We start from the raw sequence: 20,258 nt of genomic DNA, 5'->3' as shown, positions 1-20,258 counted from the left end.
TTTTATCAAGGACAATCACAATCATCATCACTCCCAACAGGCCCTCATGTATTTCCTTGGAAAATATGCCTAAAACAGAATGAATATCACGGAACAACGAATAAAATCTTGAATTTAAGTAAACCATGTAAGAACATCAGTATAAAACCCCGAGTTCAATTCAACATACATTGTCAAGCACTGGATAATGTTCAATAGCAAACTCTTATGATAAGAAAAACATAATTTCATAAAGGCGTCATGTCGCGTCGGTCGTACAGATTTTCCATTTGAAGTACATAGGTATAACGAAAATAAGGACAATAAAACCCCGAGTTCAATTCAACATACATTGTCAAGCACTGGATAATGTTCAATAGCAAACTCTTATGATTAGAAAAACATAATTTCATATAGGCGTCATGTCGCGTCGGTCGTACAGATTTTCCATTTGAAGTACATAGGTATAACGAAAATAAGGACAGTAAAAATTGAGGAAGATTTGTGAAAGTCTTCGAGCTTGTTTTCCCACGATAGCAGTTTTTTCTTCTTCTTATATTTTCTGCTCTTTCCATCCCCATCGCTTCCCTCAAATTGTGTGCATTTTTCCCTTTCCCTATCACATCTCATTCTTTAAATTTTAAACAAAATTCCCTCCAAATCCGGCTAACATCAACAAGGTAAAAGGAAACAGGACCATCTTCCTTTTCAACGCCTAATCTTCTTGTGATTTAATTTTCTAATACAGAAGGAAACAAGAACAAAAGAGAAGAGTAACTTCTTACATAAAACTTTGAACAAGATTGTTGAGACCAAAGGGCTTCAGCCTCTGCAGCGGCTATCACCAGCGAAGTAAGGGTGCTTCTGCGGCTGGCACTTATGGACAGCGTTTTACTTTCAGCATACACTGCATACAGCAAATCTAGGTACTTGTACATATTATTATTAGCACGGTAATATCTACTTTGCTTAAACCTATAAACATGTGCTTCACCACTCGTTACAATAATCGTTATTATGACAAACACAATAAAAACCCAACATATCCTATACATATACAATATACGGTAGCAATAAAGTGATAACAAAATACATCATTATTATTTATACTGTAATAATGAATTGTTCCAGCTCAGCCCATATACTAGTGGACACAATAACTTCCATGGATAAACCGGTTATTCTTTAACAAAAACAGCTGATTATAGTGGAAGATGACCAACACATATCGTGAGTCCACTAGGTAAATCAGGGCCAGAATGCCAGATATAACTCTGATCAATTTGGGAATAAAGCATGTATAACTAGCCTGACGAGGACACCAATCGATTGATTTGGAAGAATTCATATAATAATAAATTAATCGATATAATCACATGTTATATTATCGACTTGTCCAATAGACCTGTAGAATAGTTTAAATGTATGGAGCTTTTGATATTTCCGAGCTGTATAAGGCAAACAAAGTCCCACAAACACCGGCCCTGAAACCCAGGCTTCAGGCTAAAGAAACGAGAGAAACCGTGCCTAGTGGAATCCTCGACGCAAACTAGTGGACTTGTCCAATATATCAAGCGGAATTGAAGCAGGAGAGCAGACACCTGTAGCAGGTAACATTACGAATAAATTATTCAAAGAAATAGAAAAACATAACTAACGCTGCTAATGTATTCAATTCTTCGTCCTCTTCAGCGCCCAAGACGGTTCATAATTCCTTTTGTTATTTTTCTCTTCCATCGGAAACTCGAGTTTTTTGACAGTGTCAGATATTCACACAATGCACCCTTTTCTACAACTTCGACAGCCTAATCCTTAGAGGTGTAGAATTGTTGCTCGTTGACAATAATAAAATCGAAGAAAAGAATGAGGTTTGAAAAGTAGATTGAACAAACATGCCAAGTCGTTGGTAGCGAAAGAGTCTAAACTATAATCAATGATAAATGAAGGAATGAAGGATGCAGTGAAAAGTAAATTGCAGGAATGCCCTCACAACATTAATTCAATTTCGCCAAAGTTCTTATGAAAGTCATTCGGTTATTTTCACCAGAATGGCTATCTATAATCATAACAGAGCGAATGGAGCGACACTTCGACAGCCTAATCCTTAGAGGCGTAGAATTGTTGCTCGTTGACAATAATAAAATCGAAGAAAAGAATGAGGTTTAAAAAGTAGATTGAACAAACATGCCAAGTCGTTGGTAGCGAAAGAGTCTAAACTATAATCAATGATAAATGAAGGAATGAAGGATGCAGGGGATGGGCGGCGCAGGAATTTTTACAACAAAGTTAAATTTTGGAAAGATTCAGATTCCGGATGGATTTTTTCTTAATGTTGCATTTTTATAGTTTGAAATTTGTTTACCTACCTCCTAAAAAATGATGTCTCGAATGATTTCTAAAACGACTAGGTAACTTGGAACTTCTTGTTTTAGTCAATCGGATATCGGATGACTAAATGACCTACACAAAGAAACAAATGAAATTTCCTGTAAAACTTGGTTCGTTGGTATCCTGCCACTGCTCATAATGAGAAAGTTAAGCTCTGAAATATACATTTTATATCGGTATTATCTTCTGTTTGAATTTTGTCTACGGTGAGCCGCACCTCTGTGGAACCAGTAACCAACGCTACGGTGTCTAATGTAAACGACCTGCTTTCGCCTTCCATTTTTATACATTTCAATCCAATCCTTCGCTCAATCACTCATTCCTTCCCCAATAAAGAATCCGTAGAAGGATACATAATCCCAATTCCGCATATAAGTATAAAACTTTCATTAATTCATTCGGATACTCAATTACTCACAGAGGACATGGGGAGTAAACATGCCGCTCGTTAATAATATCTTATATTTACACGAATTCATAATAGATTACAGGTAAACGTATACAGCGGTGGATAGGGAGTTTCGTATACTGAAGGATTAGTAGTATTATCAGCTCTAGAGATATTCAAGATAACAATTATAATGAAAGGTAGCATGATAGAATTCTAAACCGATTATCTCTCCGCAGATTCTAGCAAGATTTTTCATTACTCCGGGAAAGATTTGGTTGGAAAAATTTAGAGCGCTAGTAAAGTTATTGGTAATCTGCAAATTTGGGCTAGACGAAGGTAAAAACCTCCACCAATTAGAGCAATGTAAATTTGAAATGTCCAATCATTTGCAAGAGTATTTGCAATAACATTGTTACCGATTTCTTGAATCTCCCGTATCTGTTGCGACATTGCGTATGTAGTTTTGCGAATATCCCAGTTTCCTTACCTGTGAACAGATAAAAAGAAAATCAAGTTAGTTGATGCGAGGATCTTGCAGACTATTGAAACTAAAACAAATTAAATTTCATGGCGATTGAACTTCAGATAAATCTATGTAGATCTACAAACTTTTGAAGAACATTGAAAGATTTTGTTAATTTTTTATTTAAGAAGCAAATGATTAATTCTACAAGCAAGGAGTTGTTAGAATAAATTGACATTCCAGTTATTTCCAAACCAAATGGCCTTTTCAAATACCTACGTAGTCTGCAAATGTAATAGAAAGTCGTGTGATGTTCACACCAGATTTTTTTTTATTTAAGAAGCAAATGATTAATTCTACAAGCAAGGAGTTGTTAGAATAAATTGACATTCCAGTTATTTCCAAACCAAATGGCAAATGGTTCACCATTTGGTTAAAGATACAACGATAGATACAAAAATACATAGATAAGAAACACAAGGTAAAGATTCGGACGAAGGTTGTATAAAGGAAACTTTCAAGTTTAAATAATTAGGATCAAATGTAAGAAGACAGATAAATTTTTCTTGGAGAGAAAAAAGAATTGAATCAAAATGGAAATGACGAAACTAGTTCAATGCCAAGACAAACCGAATAGCTACGTTCTCTCATGATTGTTGCGCACTGTAGCGAGTTAAACATCAACCTCTTCAGTTTTAGTACAGGTAAATTTTATTGGTATTCATGCCACTTGGCCAGTGAAATCGACTGATGAAATTGGATACCATCTAAGTACTGAAGTATACACATGTACAGATACTTAGTTTAATTTCAAACCGAATACCTACGGTTCTTTCATGATTGTTGCGCACTGTAGCGAGTTAAATATCAACCTCTTCAGTTTTAGTACAGGTAAATTTTATTGGTATTTATGCCACTTGGCCAGTGAAATCGACTGATGAAATTGGATACCATCTAAGTACTGAAGTATACACATGTACAGATACTTAGTTTAATTTACGAGCGGCATGTTTACTCCCCATGTCCTCTGTGAGTAATTGAGTATCCAAATGAATTAATGAAAGTTTTATACTTATATGCGGAATTGGAATTATGTATCCTTCTACGGATTCTTTATTGGGGAAGGAATGAGTGATTGAGCGAAGGATTGGATTGGGTGATCTGACTAGAGTGAAGGACTCAAGTGTGCTGGGATGCAAAGGAAGCACCTGTAGATTGGCAAGGAAAAGATTAATACGTGAAATTAAACTAATCTATCGGTCATATACATATTATGTTGTATGAATATATGGCCGCGAGCGAATTTTGGAGGGCATAAACCATAAAATCACTCGAGTGATGATTAGGATCGGCCGAGCGTGAAATTAAACTAATCTATCGGTCAAATATTATGTTGTATGAATATATGGCCGCGAGCGAATTTTGGAGGGCATAAACCATAAAATCACTCGAGTGATGATTAGGATCGGCCGAGTTGGTTTTACTTTCGATTTTAGATCGGTACAGTGGATTCGAGTATTAGGAAAGTTGGAGGGTAAACAAAAGTGAAAAGTATCCTAATATTAGCCCTTACCGAGAGTGTGCCTTTTTTATGTCTGTAGAGAAGGGTGCATTGTGTGAATATCTGACACTGTCAAAAAACTTGAGTTTCCGATGGAAGAGAAAAATAACAAAAGGAATTATGAACCGTCCTACAGTGGATTCAAGTATTAGGAAAGTTGGAGGGTAAACAAAAGTGAAAAGTATCCTAATATTAGCCCTTACCGAGAGTGTGCCTTTTTATGTCTGTAGAAAAGGGTGCATTGTGTGAATATCTGACACTGTCAAAAAACTCGAGTTTCCGATGGAAGAGAAAAATAACAAAAGGAATTATGAACCGTCTTGGGCGCTGAAGAGGACGAAGAATTGAATACATTAGCAGCGTTAGTTATGTTTTTCTATTTCTTTGAATAATTTATTCGTAATGTTACCTGCTACAGGTGTCTGCTCTCCTGCTTCAAGAAATTGAATTAATGTTGTGAGGGCATTCCTGCAATTTACTTTTCATCTGCATTCTGCAATGGCATTCTCATTCTCCTCACTTTTTCCCAGAACCTATACTAGATTTCGAGAACACACGAATGGAAGTGTTCGGTGTAGTCCGCAATATTTGACAAAACGCTTCGATCTCTTGATTAAATCCCTCGCTTTTTCTCTAAAAATATATTTACTTCACGTGATGACACTCATCAGAACAAGGGGACGCCGACATTTTGGCTTCTGCTGTTTTGTCCTCCGTTTACGTTGTTTGTGTTATTGATTTCCTGACATGCGTCTGTCACCAAATGCTACGTGACTGATTTTTCCATTCCATAAATTATTACTTGAATTCACTTATATGTATTTTAAAAAAAAGTACCTCCAATCCCATGCTATACCTACAGTCCTACATATACAGCTGTTTGATATGTAGGTACCTATGTGTATGATGTACCTATATCCATATCCATGCTATATACTTTTTGTGTGTGTATGTATTTGTTCAGTGGCCCTTTCACTGCTTAGGCCAAGCATAACGACACTGAACTCTTAAGCGTGTTATGGAAATTTTGACCAACCTGCTTCAATTCCGCTTGATATATTGGACAAGTCCACTAGTTTGCGTCGAGGATTCCACTAGGCACGGTTTCTCTCGTTTCTTTAGCCTGAAGCCTGGGTTTCAGGGCCGGTGTTTGTGGGACTTTGTTTGCCTTATACAGCTCGGAAATATCAAAAGCTCCATACATTTAAACTATTCTACAGGTCTATTGGACAAGTCGATAATATAACATGTGATTATATCGATTAATTTATTATTATATGAATTCTTCCAAATCAATCGATTGGTGTCCTCGTCAGGCTAGTTATACATGCTTTATTCCCAAATTGATCAGAGTTATATCTGGCATTCTGGCCCTGATTTACCTAGTGGACTCACGATATGTGTTGGTCATCTTATAACATGTGATTATATCGATTAATTTATTATTATATGAATTCTTCCAAATCAATCGATTGGTGCCCTCGTCAGGCTAGTTATATGTACATGCTTTATTCCCAAATTGATCAGAGTTATATCTGGCATTCTGGCCCTGATTTACCTAGTGGACTCACGATATGTGTTGGTCATCTTCCACTATAATCAGCTGTTTTTGTTAAAGAATAACCGGTTTATCCATGGAAGTTATTGTGTCCACTAGTATATGGGCTGAGCTGGAACAATTCATTATTACAGTATAAATAATAATGATGTATTTTGTTATCACTTTATTGCTACCGTATATTGTATATGTATAGGATATGTTGGGTTTTTATTGTATTTGTCATAATAACGATTATTGTAACCAGTGGTGAAGCACATGTTTATAGGTTTAAGCAAAGTAGATATTACCGTGCTAATAATAATATGTAAGTACCTAGATTTGCTGTATGCAGTGTATGCTGAAAGTAAAACGCTGTCCATAAGTGCCAGCCGCAGAAGCACCCTTACTTCGCTGGTGATAGCCGCTGCAGAGGCTGAAGCCCTTTGGTCTCAACAATCTTGTTCAAAGTTTTATGTAAGAAGTTACTCTTCTCTTTTGTTCTTGTTTCCTTCTGTATTAGAAAATTAAATCACAAGAAGATTAGGCGTTGAAAAGGAAGATGGTCCTGTTTCCTTTTACCTTGTTGATGTTAGCCGGATTTGGAGGGAATTTTGTTTAAAATTTAAAGAATGAGATGTGATAGGGAAAGGGAAAAATGCACACAATTTGAGGGAAGCGATGGGGATGGAAAGAGCAGAAAATATAAGAAGAAGAAAAAACTGCTATCGTGGGAAAACAAGCTCGAAGACTTTCACAAATCTTCCTCAATTTTTACTGTCCTTATTTTCGTTATACCTATGTACTTCAAATGGAAAATCTGTACGACCGACGCGACATGACGCCTATATGAAATTATGTTTTTCTAATCATAAGAGTTTGTCATAATAACGATTATTGTAACGAGTGGTGAAGCACATGTTTATAGGTTTAAGCAAAGTAGATATTACCGTGCTAATAATAATATGTACAAGTACCTAGATTTGCTGTATGCAGTGTATGCTGAAAGTAAAACGCTGTCCATAAGTGCCAGCCGCAGAAGCACCCTTACTTCGCTGGCCTATTTAAAAAAAAAGTACCTCCAATCCCATGCTATACCTACAGTCCTACATATACAGCTGTTTGATATATAGGTACCTATGTGTATGATGTACCTATAGTCCTATATCCATATCCATGCTATATACTTTTTGTGTATGTATGTATTTGTTCAGTGGCCCTTTCACTGCTTAGGCCAAGCATAACGACACTGAACTCTTAAGCGTGTTATGGAAATTTTGACCAAGACAATAGTTTGAAGTTCGAACCTTGGCCTTTCCTTATTATTAATTAATTTGATCAAGTACTGAAGTGTTGCTTGATCACATCTAAATCTTGAAGATTTTGAAGTATTTTGGTATTGGTACATGTTTCGTATTTTGGTTTGTTGACGAATGATCTTTGTTCTCTTTTTTTTTATCATTCATTATCTACACCCAATCATTTGACATTCTACTTTTTAACTTGAAGATTTTTACTTACCAGATTTTTCAATACAGCACAGATAGATTAATTTATTGCTTATTCACCTTACAGTGAAATTTTCCAGGATTTTCTTTTTGTCTTTTTCATGGACTGATCTCATGAAAGGGTTAATTTTGGAATGGGGAGATAATATAAAATATGACAAATATACCTTTTACTTCTTCCGTCCATAGTTTCCTTTGTCTCTAATGATTAAGAGACCCGTCAATATTATTGAACTCTTTACATAGCCATTGTCTTCCTACGACTTTCTCATTGTTTATCAGTTCTTTGTTCTAATTCCTAGTGTTTAATGAGTTTTTTTATGTGTACTTCAGGACGGGTTCATACTACTCTCCAAAGCAGGGTTTATACGCGACCTGAAAAAACTGCAAAAGTCATGGAATCTGAAAATCGGCCAAAAAGTCATGGAAAATCGTGAAAATTTAAAGAAAACCTGGAAAAGTCATGGAATTTGTCACCCGGTCAAAAATTAAAAATGTTCAAATTAAATATCAAGTTTTTCCGAAAAACTGCCTGCGGCGCATTCCCCCTCATATCCCTTGACGTTCTGCGTATTGCATATTTTATTGAAATGAAGAATCTTACTGTTTTTTAAGTACCTCCGCCCCCTAATTTTCTGGAAAATTCAAGGAAAATCGTCTGGAATAGTCATGGAATTTTATTCCGGGAAAAGCGTATAAACCCTGCACAGAGTTTAGGCTTTTGAGCCTTTCTAGTGAATAGCTGAGGACCTTGATCCCTAAATTCATGTGTCATGATTCCACCAATCTTCATAAGTCATAATTTGAGTAATGTGGCGATGAGTATGTCTTTTCATTCCTCTGCTGGCAGTATAAACAAGGTATGCTCTGTTCTCTAGAATCTAGATCTTAGAATTATCGCCATCCTTTTGTGGGTATTCAGCATTCCTCTGCAATAATTACTTGAGTATGTCCTAATTATATCTTGTTTTTCATCAGCAGTGCTTCAGAAATCAGAAGTGACAAGCTCATGTCATAAATTGGCCTGTACTGATTATGTTTAGTGACTACTCATTGCCAAAGTCGACCTAGACTTTCTAAACTGGTCCCCCAAATATGAAGTGACAAGCTTATGTCATAAATTGGCCTGTACTGATTATGTTTAGTGACTACTCATTGCCAAAGTCGACCTAGACTTTCTAAACTGGTCCCCCAAATATTATGTCATAAATTGGCCTGTACTGATTATAGTGACTACTCATTGCCAAAGTCGACCTAGACTTTCTAAACTGGTCCCCCAAATATCACGGAAAAACGTGTCTAGAAATATGGGTACAGTAACTTCAGCATATCTCTAAAAAATTATCTATAGAGTTTTGGATTTCCTTTTTTTTCGTGCCGAAATTGCCGAGTTACATAGTACTCAGAACCCAACATATTAAATACGTACTACACACTTGATACACACAGAAGTGAGTATACACAGAATACACAGATATACAACAGAGAACACAGTCAGCTGTAGGTATTACCTTAGTATTTAAATTGGAAGAGTGCCATAAAATTACTTTTTCTATTCTGTGGTTCCAAATCATCAACTTCTTTTGTCTTCTGCTTTATTCTGATGTATTTCCTATATACAGCTTTCCAGTATCATGCAATATTGAAAAAAATCAATTTTCGCAAGTATCCGACTTTTTAACGCACATAAAAATCTGCGACTGCGTGATGTAGTATATACATTTCTCAAAGTTTCATAAGAACTTTGTCTTGGTCAGTGGTTGGGTGGAAGAGCTCAATCTTGAGAATCCTGCCACATTAAATAAAGAAAAAAAATTGATTGTACTAAATAACTAGGTACTGTATAGTGAATGGGTCTCGAAATTTTCTCATGAAAGTAGATAAGTACTACCTAACTAATATTCATTAATCAGCTCCCATGGCGTAGTGGTCACTGCGCTCGCCTTGCACGCGGGAGACCCGGGTTCGATTCCCGGCGGGGTCAAGAAATTTGTTAGAAATTTAATATGGGTACAGTAACTTCAGCATATCTCTAAAAAATTATCTATAGAGTTTTGGATTTCCTTTTTTTTCGTGCCGAATTGCCGAGTATTGTGAAAACTTTGCCACCACAGAGAAAAATTGGAAAACACGTTCCTTGTTTTTTTAAAAAAAGTGAGTGTAATGCTGAAAGAAGTATTTTTTTGCTTCCTCGAGATTTCATTATGTTCAGGAAATTTTCTCGGGATTTTAGGAATAAAACACGTTCCTTGTTTTTTAAAAAAGTGAGTGTAATGCTGAAAGAAGTATTTTTTTGCTTCCTCGAGATTTCATTATGTTCAGGAAATTTTCTCGGGATTTTAGGAAGGTCGACAGGTCGTATACAGTCCACGCCTTGTTGAGATCAATTCCCAAGACTGTGGCAGTCCACGATGCTCCGTAATTTATCTCACAGCCTCACATAATAGTGGGTAGTGTGTAGCTATTGAAATTAACTAACTTACGTTAAGTGAAAAGCACAACATTGGTTGTTTATTTTATTGATACCAAACTGATAAGAAATTTGGACCTAATATTATTATTATTATCACATTTGCAGATGCGTTATCTACATTCCCTCTGAACTACCGGCAAATCTATTTCTTGACTAGGTACGAGTATTGGGGATTATTTTATATTTTCCAGATCTGAGATACTTCAGTGATTTTCATTTCCACCAAATGATGAGGGTCACGAGATTACGACGGTACGAGTATTGGGGATTATTTTATATTTTCCAGATCTGAGATACTTCAGTGATTTTCATTTCCACCAAATGATGAGGGTCACGAGATAAATGTTTTTAAATTATGCTAAACAAACCGTTCTTTAAAAGTGATAAGCAGAATTGCAGTATTTTCGAGTAAGCTATGAGAAAAATACTGACAACGAAACGAATAAGTAAAATCGAAGTTAAAAAAGTGTTTCTCGACAAAGATTCCACATCACTTGCTCTGTAAATCTCGGAGGAAGAAATCGGTTTTTAGTCCGTCCTTCCTTTATTATTACTAATAATAAAAGGTATAGTGGACGGACTATTGTATTCGCTTCGGTGTCAAATCGGTTTTTTTTTGTGTTGACGATTTTCATAAATTGCATTATGTATACTAAAGGGATTACATTTGCATTCAGTTTTGTAGGGTTGTCAAACCTTGGAAATAATTTCTAATGAAATAAAAATGGTTTCACTTTACCCAGTTTCCATTAAACATTTAAATTCTAATTCGACTTCAAATTTTGGTTGAAATGTTCTGAACTCTATTCTATATTGAGTGTTCTTGTCAGACGAGGAAGTAACTTTTATAATAATAAAATAGGGACCTTACTTTTTTAACTAGTCCTTTTATTCCTTGTGGCCAAATTCGCCAAATTCTCATCTTCTTCTTGTAATGTAAAAATACTTACCCCAGAGTCCCAAGACAAAGTTCTTATGAAACTTTGAGAAATGTATATACTACATCACGCAGTCGCAGATTTTTATGTGCGTTAAAAAGTCGGATACCTGCGAAAATTGATTTTTTTCAATATTGCATGATACTGGAAAGCGGTATATAGGAAATACATCAGAATAAAGCAGAAGACAAAAGAAGTTGATGATTTGGAACCACAGAATAGAAAAAGTAATTTTATGGCACGATTATTATACACTTCTTTCGGAGCTGAGGCGAAAGTTGGTGTTTCTTTCGGATTGCTGAACACATCTTTCGGATTTCCGTACACTGTTTTGGTTCCATGCTGATAGGGAGTGAATAGATTAGAGGAGAGAGGAGGGTTGGAGAATACCTTGGGTGTGGAGGAGGGACGAGGGGGAGGAGTGACAGGGGAGGTCTGAGGTTTGAGAAGTAGACTAACATCAGGGGTGACTGTGATGGAGATCTTGTTACGTTCTCTCTGGTGAAAGTCTCCCTGAGATGTTATGATAGGGGTAGGCGGGGGGTTAGGTGGGGGATGTGCGATGGGAGGTTTGACATCTTCTGAGGAGACAGGTGTTACTTCTAGTCCTTGATACTTGAGGATGTCTAGCTTCTGTTTCTTATAGGCGTTCATACTCTGAGGTCCATTATCATCAGTGATGTCTATCACCTCAGGGGGTGCAAGTCTTTTCTCTCCTGTTTTATTTACAAGCGGAATATTTTCCTTATCGCGCGGTGGTGTTACTTGGCCGTTAGACTTGATGTCAGGTTTCAGTTCCAGGCTAGGAGGGATATTGGTTTCATTGCCATTGGGTTTCGTATCGAGGGTTTCGCCATTCTGAGGTTTCTCTAACTTGAGCCTGGCGTTCCTTAGAGAGGATGAGTTGCCTTCCATTACAATCTTCCGTTTCACCATTGAGAAATTGGAAGGTTTATCCTGAAATGAAGAAAAGTAAATAGCTCATTAAATTTGAAACATGATAAATCAAATGAATAATCAGTGGGTGAATTTTTTTTCCAAATCTTGCTCGGCAGGCAATATGGCCAACATGGAAGCTACAATATTGCTAAAGAAATAGATGGTGTGGAATGCCGATCTGAGCGCATCTGAAGTTCCAGTAAGCATTATTAGTTATTAGCGTTCATTTATCATTACTTACCGTGCCGTTTCCACACACAGTCAAGTTGGAATTGGAATTGCTCGAACTGTTCGAAGATTCCTCCAGGGTAATGACAGGCGATTCCTTCGGACTCTTTGGCGTGCTATCTTTGTCCTTGGCTTTGCCCATACTGCCACTATTGATAGACACATTGCCATTAACTTTGCTGCCCTTGCTGGGCGTCTGGCCTGTTTTGTTAGTGGATTTAGCGTTGGTACTCGGACTATCCTTGTCTACCTCTCCATTCAGATATTTCTCATATGGTAACAGTAATCTGGAAAGTGGAAAGATGGACATTATTATCATAAAATAGGTCCTTCATCCCAAAAATCAAATAATCAAACAATATTTTATTCCCACAATAATAGGACCCTCTTTTGGTCCTAATATATGGAATAAAAGCACATAACTGGGCAATGAACTCCATATCTTGTTAGAACAAAAATATTGTGTTCTTTACTCTGAGATAATTACATAACTATTTACAAATAAAAATCATTTCCACCTAAAAACAAAATAAAAGTAAGAAAGAACATTATTAAGCAGTGGAAAAAAATATAGCAGTGATAAAAAATTGGGTGTGGACATCACATGACTTTCTATTACAGACAATGATTATGAAGCAACCTCCGTGGCCGAGTGGGGGTATCACACTAGGCTTTCACTCCGGAGGTCCCGGGTTCGATTCCCAGAGGGGTCGAAGTTTTTTCGGCTCTGTGCTTGGATTTTGGGGTGCACTCAGCCTCGTGAGGAGAATTGAGTAGCTACTTTAATCAAGTAGCAACCAGTGACGGCATTACCAGTGTAAAAAGATTATTGAAGTATGGAAATTTATTGCAAAGGAGGCACTTAGTCATGCTGTGATCTCTTCAAAAATTGTGAAAAAGCTCTGCTTTACCACAAATAATTTGAGATTGATTGATTGATACTTACCTCTCATAGTGTTTCCTACTCAGAGTTCCAGAGCTGGTAGTGCCCTGTTCTCCTCCGACCTCAGCAAACACATACTTCCATAGTCTACCCGTAGTCACCTCCTCGTAACCTCCCAGGTGTTTTACCTTGTGGAACAACTTGTATAGGTCCACTGGAAAAGAGAAACAGAAATAGTTATTAAGTAAAGGTTTTTTTTTTAAGAAGAAGAAAAAAAAAGGAGAGGTTTGATAGGGGGAACTGTAACTGCTAAGGTCTTGGAGGAGGAGGAGGAGGGGGTAGAGGGGGTGGCTGCTTTACTATGGGAGGGGAATGTAGACGAGGCACGGGAGGTAGGAGGGATAGGCACAGAGGGACATTATTAAGCAGTGGAAAAAAATATAGCAGTGATAAAAAATTTGGTGTGGACATCACATGACTTTCTATTACAGACAATGATTATGAAGCAACCTCCGTGGCCGAGTGGGGGTATCACACTAGGCTTTCACTCCGGAGGTCCCGGGTTCGATTCCCAGAGGGGTCGAAGTTTTTTCGGCTCTGTGCTTGGATTTTGGGGTGCACTCAGCCTCGTGAGGAGAATTGAGTAGCTACTTTAATCAAGTAGCAACCAGTGACGGCATTACCAGTGTAAAAAGATTATTGAAGTATGGAAATTTATTGCAAAGGAGGCACTTAGTCATGCTGTGATCTCTTCAAAAATTGTGAAAAAGCTCTGCTTTACCACAAATAATTTGAGATTGATTGATTGATACTTACCTCTCATAGTGTTTCCTACTCAGAGTTCCAGAGCTGGTAGTGCCCTGTTCTCCTCCGACCTCAGCAAACACATACTTCCATAGTCTACCCGTAGTCACCTCCTCGTAACCTCCCAGGTGTTTTACCTTGTGGAACAACTTGTATAGGTCCACTGGAAAAGAGAAACAGAAATAGTTATTAAGTAAAGGTTTTTTTTTTAAGAAGAAGAAAAAAAAAGGAGAGGTTTGATAGGGGGAACTGTAACTGCTAAGGTCTTATCGTCCCGAAATCGAAGAGAGAAGGAATCCTAGGAGAAAGCCAGCCGTTCCGAGAACGAACATTATCTGTTCAGGATAAATTCCCGGGGTCGGCTGGGGAGGAAAATTCGTTCTCGGTGACAACCTATACCAGCCTACTCATATTAAACTTATCTTGTCTGAATGGGGCCGGCGAAATTGCTCAGATGGTCACCCATCTAAATACTAACCAAGCGCTACCCAATAATTTAACTAGATTGGGTTGGAGAAGTAGAGATCTGGCGGTAGAGAGCCAAAGTGCACTTACATTCTTTGAAGCCAATGGTGGGCACTTTCCCAATGGGTGTCTTGCGGGTCTTCATATACTGGTACAGCTTGTGCAGGAAGTCTCGCTCATGTTGAGAGTCTGAAATGCGAGGACTCTTGCGTGATGGATTGAGACGAACGCGAAGGCCAGACTTGTTGGGGCTCTTGTTGGTAGAGGATACTGTGGAGGAAGATTCTGAGCCACTGTCCGAATCCACATTGGTGATGAGCAACTTCTTGCGCTTTTTCGTCCGGCCTTTGTATTTGGGAGCTGCAAAATTTGAAAAAGGAGAGGATGTTAGTCAGAGAGACGGTGCGGTGAAATTATACAATACTGACCTGACCTACTCAAACAGCTGTACAGCTTCTTACCTCTCAAAATTAAATTTACTACTATGTACTACTACTGCCGGGTTCTGACAGGCCGCGAACGCCCAAGACCTAAATGAACCAGTCTTTTCCAGAGTTCTCGATTCTGGGCGAATTCGATCTAGCTCTCTGCGGTTCCTCTTGGCTTCCTGATGTTCCCAGCAAACCATCTTTTCCGGGGTTTTCCCAGTCTTCGGGGCTCGGTGTAAATGCCAAAATCAAATTTACAGCTTTGTTATACGTCATACCCCCTCTCCCTTTATTGGCCAAAGCTGTTTTGTACACCGAAGTTATACTCACCTAAATGATTACACAACAGTTCATGTCCTTCTAGGTCGGGATAGTCGAACGTGTCCTTGCAGAAGAGGACTTTGGTATTTTTGTACGGCACATAGAACCCTCCTAGAGCTATGACGTCATCTGACCTCAGCCACTTGTTGTCCACGCCTTCAAATCTCCTCAGAAGGCCACGATAGCGACAATACCTAGTGAAGCTGAGGACTATGACACCTCGGTGTGTTTCATAGTGTTGGACACCTGTGGAGGAAGAGAAAAGCAAACAATTAGATTCGTAGAAGCTTAACCCATCCTTTAGGGCTGTTTGCCCCTACACCTAAGCCTCAAATTGGGCTTTTTGTGTGGGAGATAAGCAAAATATTAGACAACACACGAGACCGTGAAACTGCTCGATATTTTCCCCTAAATCCCGAATTCGGAAAAACGGAAAGGTTGCATATGAATGGGGGCTTTTCCAAACAAAATACCCGACTTCAGCACTATTTTGACACAACTGGTGGCGTCCTTGTTAGCTGTTAGTTCTCCAGTAAAATTAAAAACCAAGGGTTTACTCACCTTCTTCTTTTTCTTTGCCTTCCCCCGTGTACAGACGGGGTCGGCGTATTTCGTCAACCTCTCAATCAGCCCTAAATAGGGTGATTGCTTTGAGCTGACATTTGGTATTAACTACAAGTTTTACGAAAGGATGCCCTTCGCACTCCTCCGGGTTTACTCACCTAATGATTCCTTCTCCTTTTCCACGTCGGAGAAGTCAATGTTGGAACAGGCATTGAGTGAATTGAGCGAGGTAGGTGTGGACGTTTTCTTCATGTCTACGCCACCCTGCCAGATGGCGCCCAAACCCCAACTCCAGTCTGCATCCTCTGTCAACCAGGTCAGCAGATCCTCCAGACGTAGAACGACCTTCTCTGTGATGGATAGCACTTCGTCCTGAAACGAGAGAGGCCACATTGTATGGGTTAGAAACAGGAATAGGAGATTGTCACAGAAAATCACTCCAGTGAAATGGCAAAGTAACAAAAGATTAAGACGTGTACACGAATCCATATTCAAGATAGCCTCCGGTGCTACCAATGATTTTTCATCGTATCTCACATATGCATTACATAACTAATATTCATTAAGTAATAGGGGTTTACTTTCAACTTAATTTTTCAATAGTTCATTCTACCTTGATGCCGTCTATGAAATTACGCTTCAATTTCAGCTAAAAGACCGAGAAACAGTTCTGTTCGATTCGAGACGTTTTCTAGACGTGAAATGGTTCAAGAAAGTGCAATAAACAGGAAGGAGAAACCTAGATGGTCACAAAAATATGATGAACTGATAAGCGGTAAGTGAGTAACAAAAGATTAAGACGTGTACACGAATCCATATTCAAGATAGCCTCCGGTGCTACCAAGGATTTTTCATCGTATCTCACATATGTTCATTGCACACCAAACGTCGAGCCGTCTACTTTGTGAAATGCTATTTGAAAATACCATAATGTAAATTATAAAACACCCCTTTCACTCCTTGTGATAACGGAACAATCGGAACATGAACACTATAGTGCTACTCTCTCATGTTTCTTTATCTCTTCTACTTGACGCTCCCAGTCCCATAACTACATCGTGGATTTACGACAATTTTATCAGAAGGTTTTCTTTTTATGGTTGATATAAAGACACATGGTTTGTATAAATGACGTGGTTCAATTGAACCTGAACATATGACAGCCCTGTATAACTTAGCGTGTACTGCTTCACTGTGGGCAGATTAATGTGATTGAATACAATTGACCTCTGGGCTAGGTGTTCAGAAGTAGGGAGGTTACAAGATCAAATCTAAGTAGGTAGCTAATGGATAGAGACAGTTCTCAGTGTCCCATGTGTAAGTATCTTACATCTAGCATGTAAATTGCATCACCATTGGACGAAACATTTCGTCACACGGACATACGTAAGTGGTGGCAAGAGCAGTAGCTGTTGGTGTGTTGGTTACATCAAGACCAACTTATGTCCAACTACCAGACAATATGAAAAACATAAAAGATTGAACTGTCTCCAAGGACGAAACATTTCGTCACACGGACATACGTAAGTGGTGGCAAGAGCTGTAGCTGTTGGTGTGTTGGTTACATCAAGACCAACTTATGTCCAACTACCAGACAATATGAAAAACATAAAAGATTGAACTGTCTCCAGTGTCTAGAGTCGTCTCTAAAACTAACCCCTGTAGCTTGAGATTTACCTCTATTATTTTACAATACAATCTTGCTTGAATGTTTAAGCTTTAGAGATTATGAGGAACATTTTTGTTTGATTTGTTTTCTGACCACGTACACGTAAATACTTATATATCATTCAATTTTTCAGGGTCACGGATTATACGGATAACTTGAGTATGTATGTACCTAGGACCTGGTAGAGCCATTGAGGCCGAAAGAAGCTATAGGTCGACGGTACGGATATTCAAATATTATACTCTGTCCTCTTCTCCATCTAATGCTTTCAAAAGTGACCCTTTCTCTTCTACCCTACACGCTAATATACTTATATAGCATACTAGAAAAACACTCCATATCACATGCAAATTTAGAAGGAGAACTCATGTAATGAATCATCAATTAAATTAAAAGAGAAACAGAGGGTTCTTAGATTAGGAGGTCTTTTCTGATATTTATCTGAAGTCAAAGGTCTGATCGATAACAAGTTATGATCGATAATTTTTGCTGGATTTTCTGTATTGTTTAACTTAATATACATGTCAATGGAGCTGGGAGCACTTTAATAGGGGTAAAATTGATTTATACCCAAGCCAAGAGACGCTAATACAAATGAAAAATACAACGGTATTACTTCTTAGGGATTATCCCCCTGCCCGGCGCCCCCTATATGGATACACCCCGGCCCAAAAACGACCCAGTGTGACTTAGCGTCAGAGAGTAAAAAGCTCCGTTTTAAAGGCTAGCTTTTTCGGTCCTTTTAAAACGATCAAAGTAAAAATAGGAATAACAAGGAAAATGGGAGCTCAAAGAGCATTGAGGTGGATGTTAGGAATGAAAGGAGATTAGCGTTTAATATATTTCCACCGAGCCAGGGAGGGTGGAAGGAAGATTTCAAGTTAGGTTATGGTGGCTTTGGGATTTTGACTTTCGAGCTTATATTACTTAGTTATCCCGAAAGGGGATATGAGAAACCTATGGGTAGGTGATAATATACACTATACAGTGTTATTCATAGGGGTGAAATGATCCTTGAGTAAGTCCGCATTGCATTTCAGAGTTTGTAGAATAATTGCAGATAACATGACTAAATGAACAGTTTTGCAAGGCACGGATCACGGATAGCAGTTGTAGATACATATCTGATATTTGCATCTATTTCTTCACTGTCGTTGGGCGTTTATTGATAGAATCCATCACCTTTCCAGCCATTTCTCAACTATGAACAGTTTTGCAAGGCACGGATCACGGATAGCAGTTATAGATACATATCTGATATTTGCATCTATTTCTTCACTGTCGTTGGGCGTTTATTGATAGAATCCATCACCTTTCCAGCCATTTCTCAAATGCTTTCATTAGCAATGTTGTCCTTTGTATCATTGCATTCATTGCACTCGAATGGAATGGAAGAGAAAGGAACAACAATACAACATGAGTCTTCTACTCTTCATCTTCAATGAACTCATCACACTACGAAAATTCACAAGGAGTATTTTGAAAGTGCTATGCATATTAAAGCCGCTGTTATCTATTTCTTCACTGTCGTTGGGCGTTTATTGATAGAATCCATCACCTTTCCAGCCATTTCTCAAATGCTTTCATTAGCAATGTTGTCCTTTGTATCATTGCATTCATTGCACTCGAATGGAATGGAAGAGAAAGGAACAACAATACAACATGAGTCTTCTACTCTTCAATGAACTCATCACACTACGAAAATTCACAAGGAGTATTTTGAAAGTGCTATGCATATTAAAGCCGCTGTTATTCTGGACACAAATAATGACTTAAAACTTAAAAGATTCATCCAATGGAAATTTAACTCGATCTTTGGTAACTCGAGATTTTTTTGTGAAGTACAAATGAAACCTTCAGTTCTGACACTGGTCGCATTTGCGGCAGGCCAAAGTGGAAAGCCGCCTTTGAAGCAGATGAGTAAGGGAGGAATTTGAAACGAGAGAGGCAAAGTGGAGTGCGCCTGATGGGGAAGTACCTTGGAGGATTTTCAAACGGTGTGGCCGAGGGGGGAGGGGGAGACGGAAAACGAGGAGAAAGGGGGGCTAATCGTTAAAATCATTCTAGCGTGTTACGAATTTATTTTTACTCCTTTCTCTTCCTTCACCTCTGTGCGGGAAATTTCTCATCCTTATCCATGTTCCTGGGAGGGGAGATAGGAGGGAAAGTCCAAAAAGCTCTCAAATCTGTAAATGAACTAGTCGATGGTCTATTTTGTCAATGATGGAGGCTCGGTTCAAAGTTTTGTAGATTCTAAAAATTCAATAAAAGCAATTTACCTAAATTATGAAAAAATAAAATAAAAAATTAACGAGATAACTTAACAGTTAGACATAGACAATAAATGTTCAAGTAGAACTATAAAGACACTATAGGCGATTCCAAGGTTCCAGCTACAAACCATTTAGGTGCATTATATCTACATAATGCAGAATATTTGGATCATGGCGGATTCACACAAAAACTCTCTCTTTCAAATCCTATTAGAATCATTGCTATCATCATGACTGATGTGACTGATTCTGATTTTGTTCCTCTGGTACAGAGCCGCGTTACATGTTCAGAACTCTCGTACATACATAGTACTCAGAACCCAACATATTAAATACGTACTACACACTTGATACACACAGAAGTGAGTATACACAGATAGACAACAGAGAACACAGTCAGCTGTAGGTATTACCTTAGTATTTAAATTGGAAGAGTGCCATAAAAT

At 38.1% G+C, this 20,258-nt stretch overlaps 1 protein-coding gene across 1 annotated transcript; it reads right to left on the bottom strand.

Annotated features, from left to right (window-relative positions):
- Positions 1-6,725: 6,725 nt before the first annotated feature.
- On the bottom strand, positions 6,726-16,242 carry LOC103508183 (AT-rich interactive domain-containing protein 5B-like; the record flags this gene model as incomplete). Its single annotated transcript, XM_026822851.1, has 7 exons — positions 6,726-6,833; positions 11,479-12,195; positions 12,419-12,692; positions 14,105-14,255; positions 14,648-14,917; positions 15,316-15,552; positions 16,029-16,242. Coding segments are annotated over 7 exons (1,971 nt in total), but the record flags the coding sequence as incomplete, so codon positions are not given.
- Positions 16,243-20,258: the final 4,016 nt, after the last annotated feature.

This window comes from Diaphorina citri, unplaced genomic scaffold (genome assembly GCF_000475195.1).
Source record: "Diaphorina citri unplaced genomic scaffold, Diaci psyllid genome assembly version 1.1 scaffold376, whole genome shotgun sequence".
Classification (NCBI taxonomy): Eukaryota; Metazoa; Arthropoda; class Insecta; order Hemiptera; family Psyllidae; genus Diaphorina; species Diaphorina citri.
The sequence above is the reverse complement of the archived record's forward strand: the minus strand, read 5'-3'. Positions and strand labels throughout refer to the sequence as shown.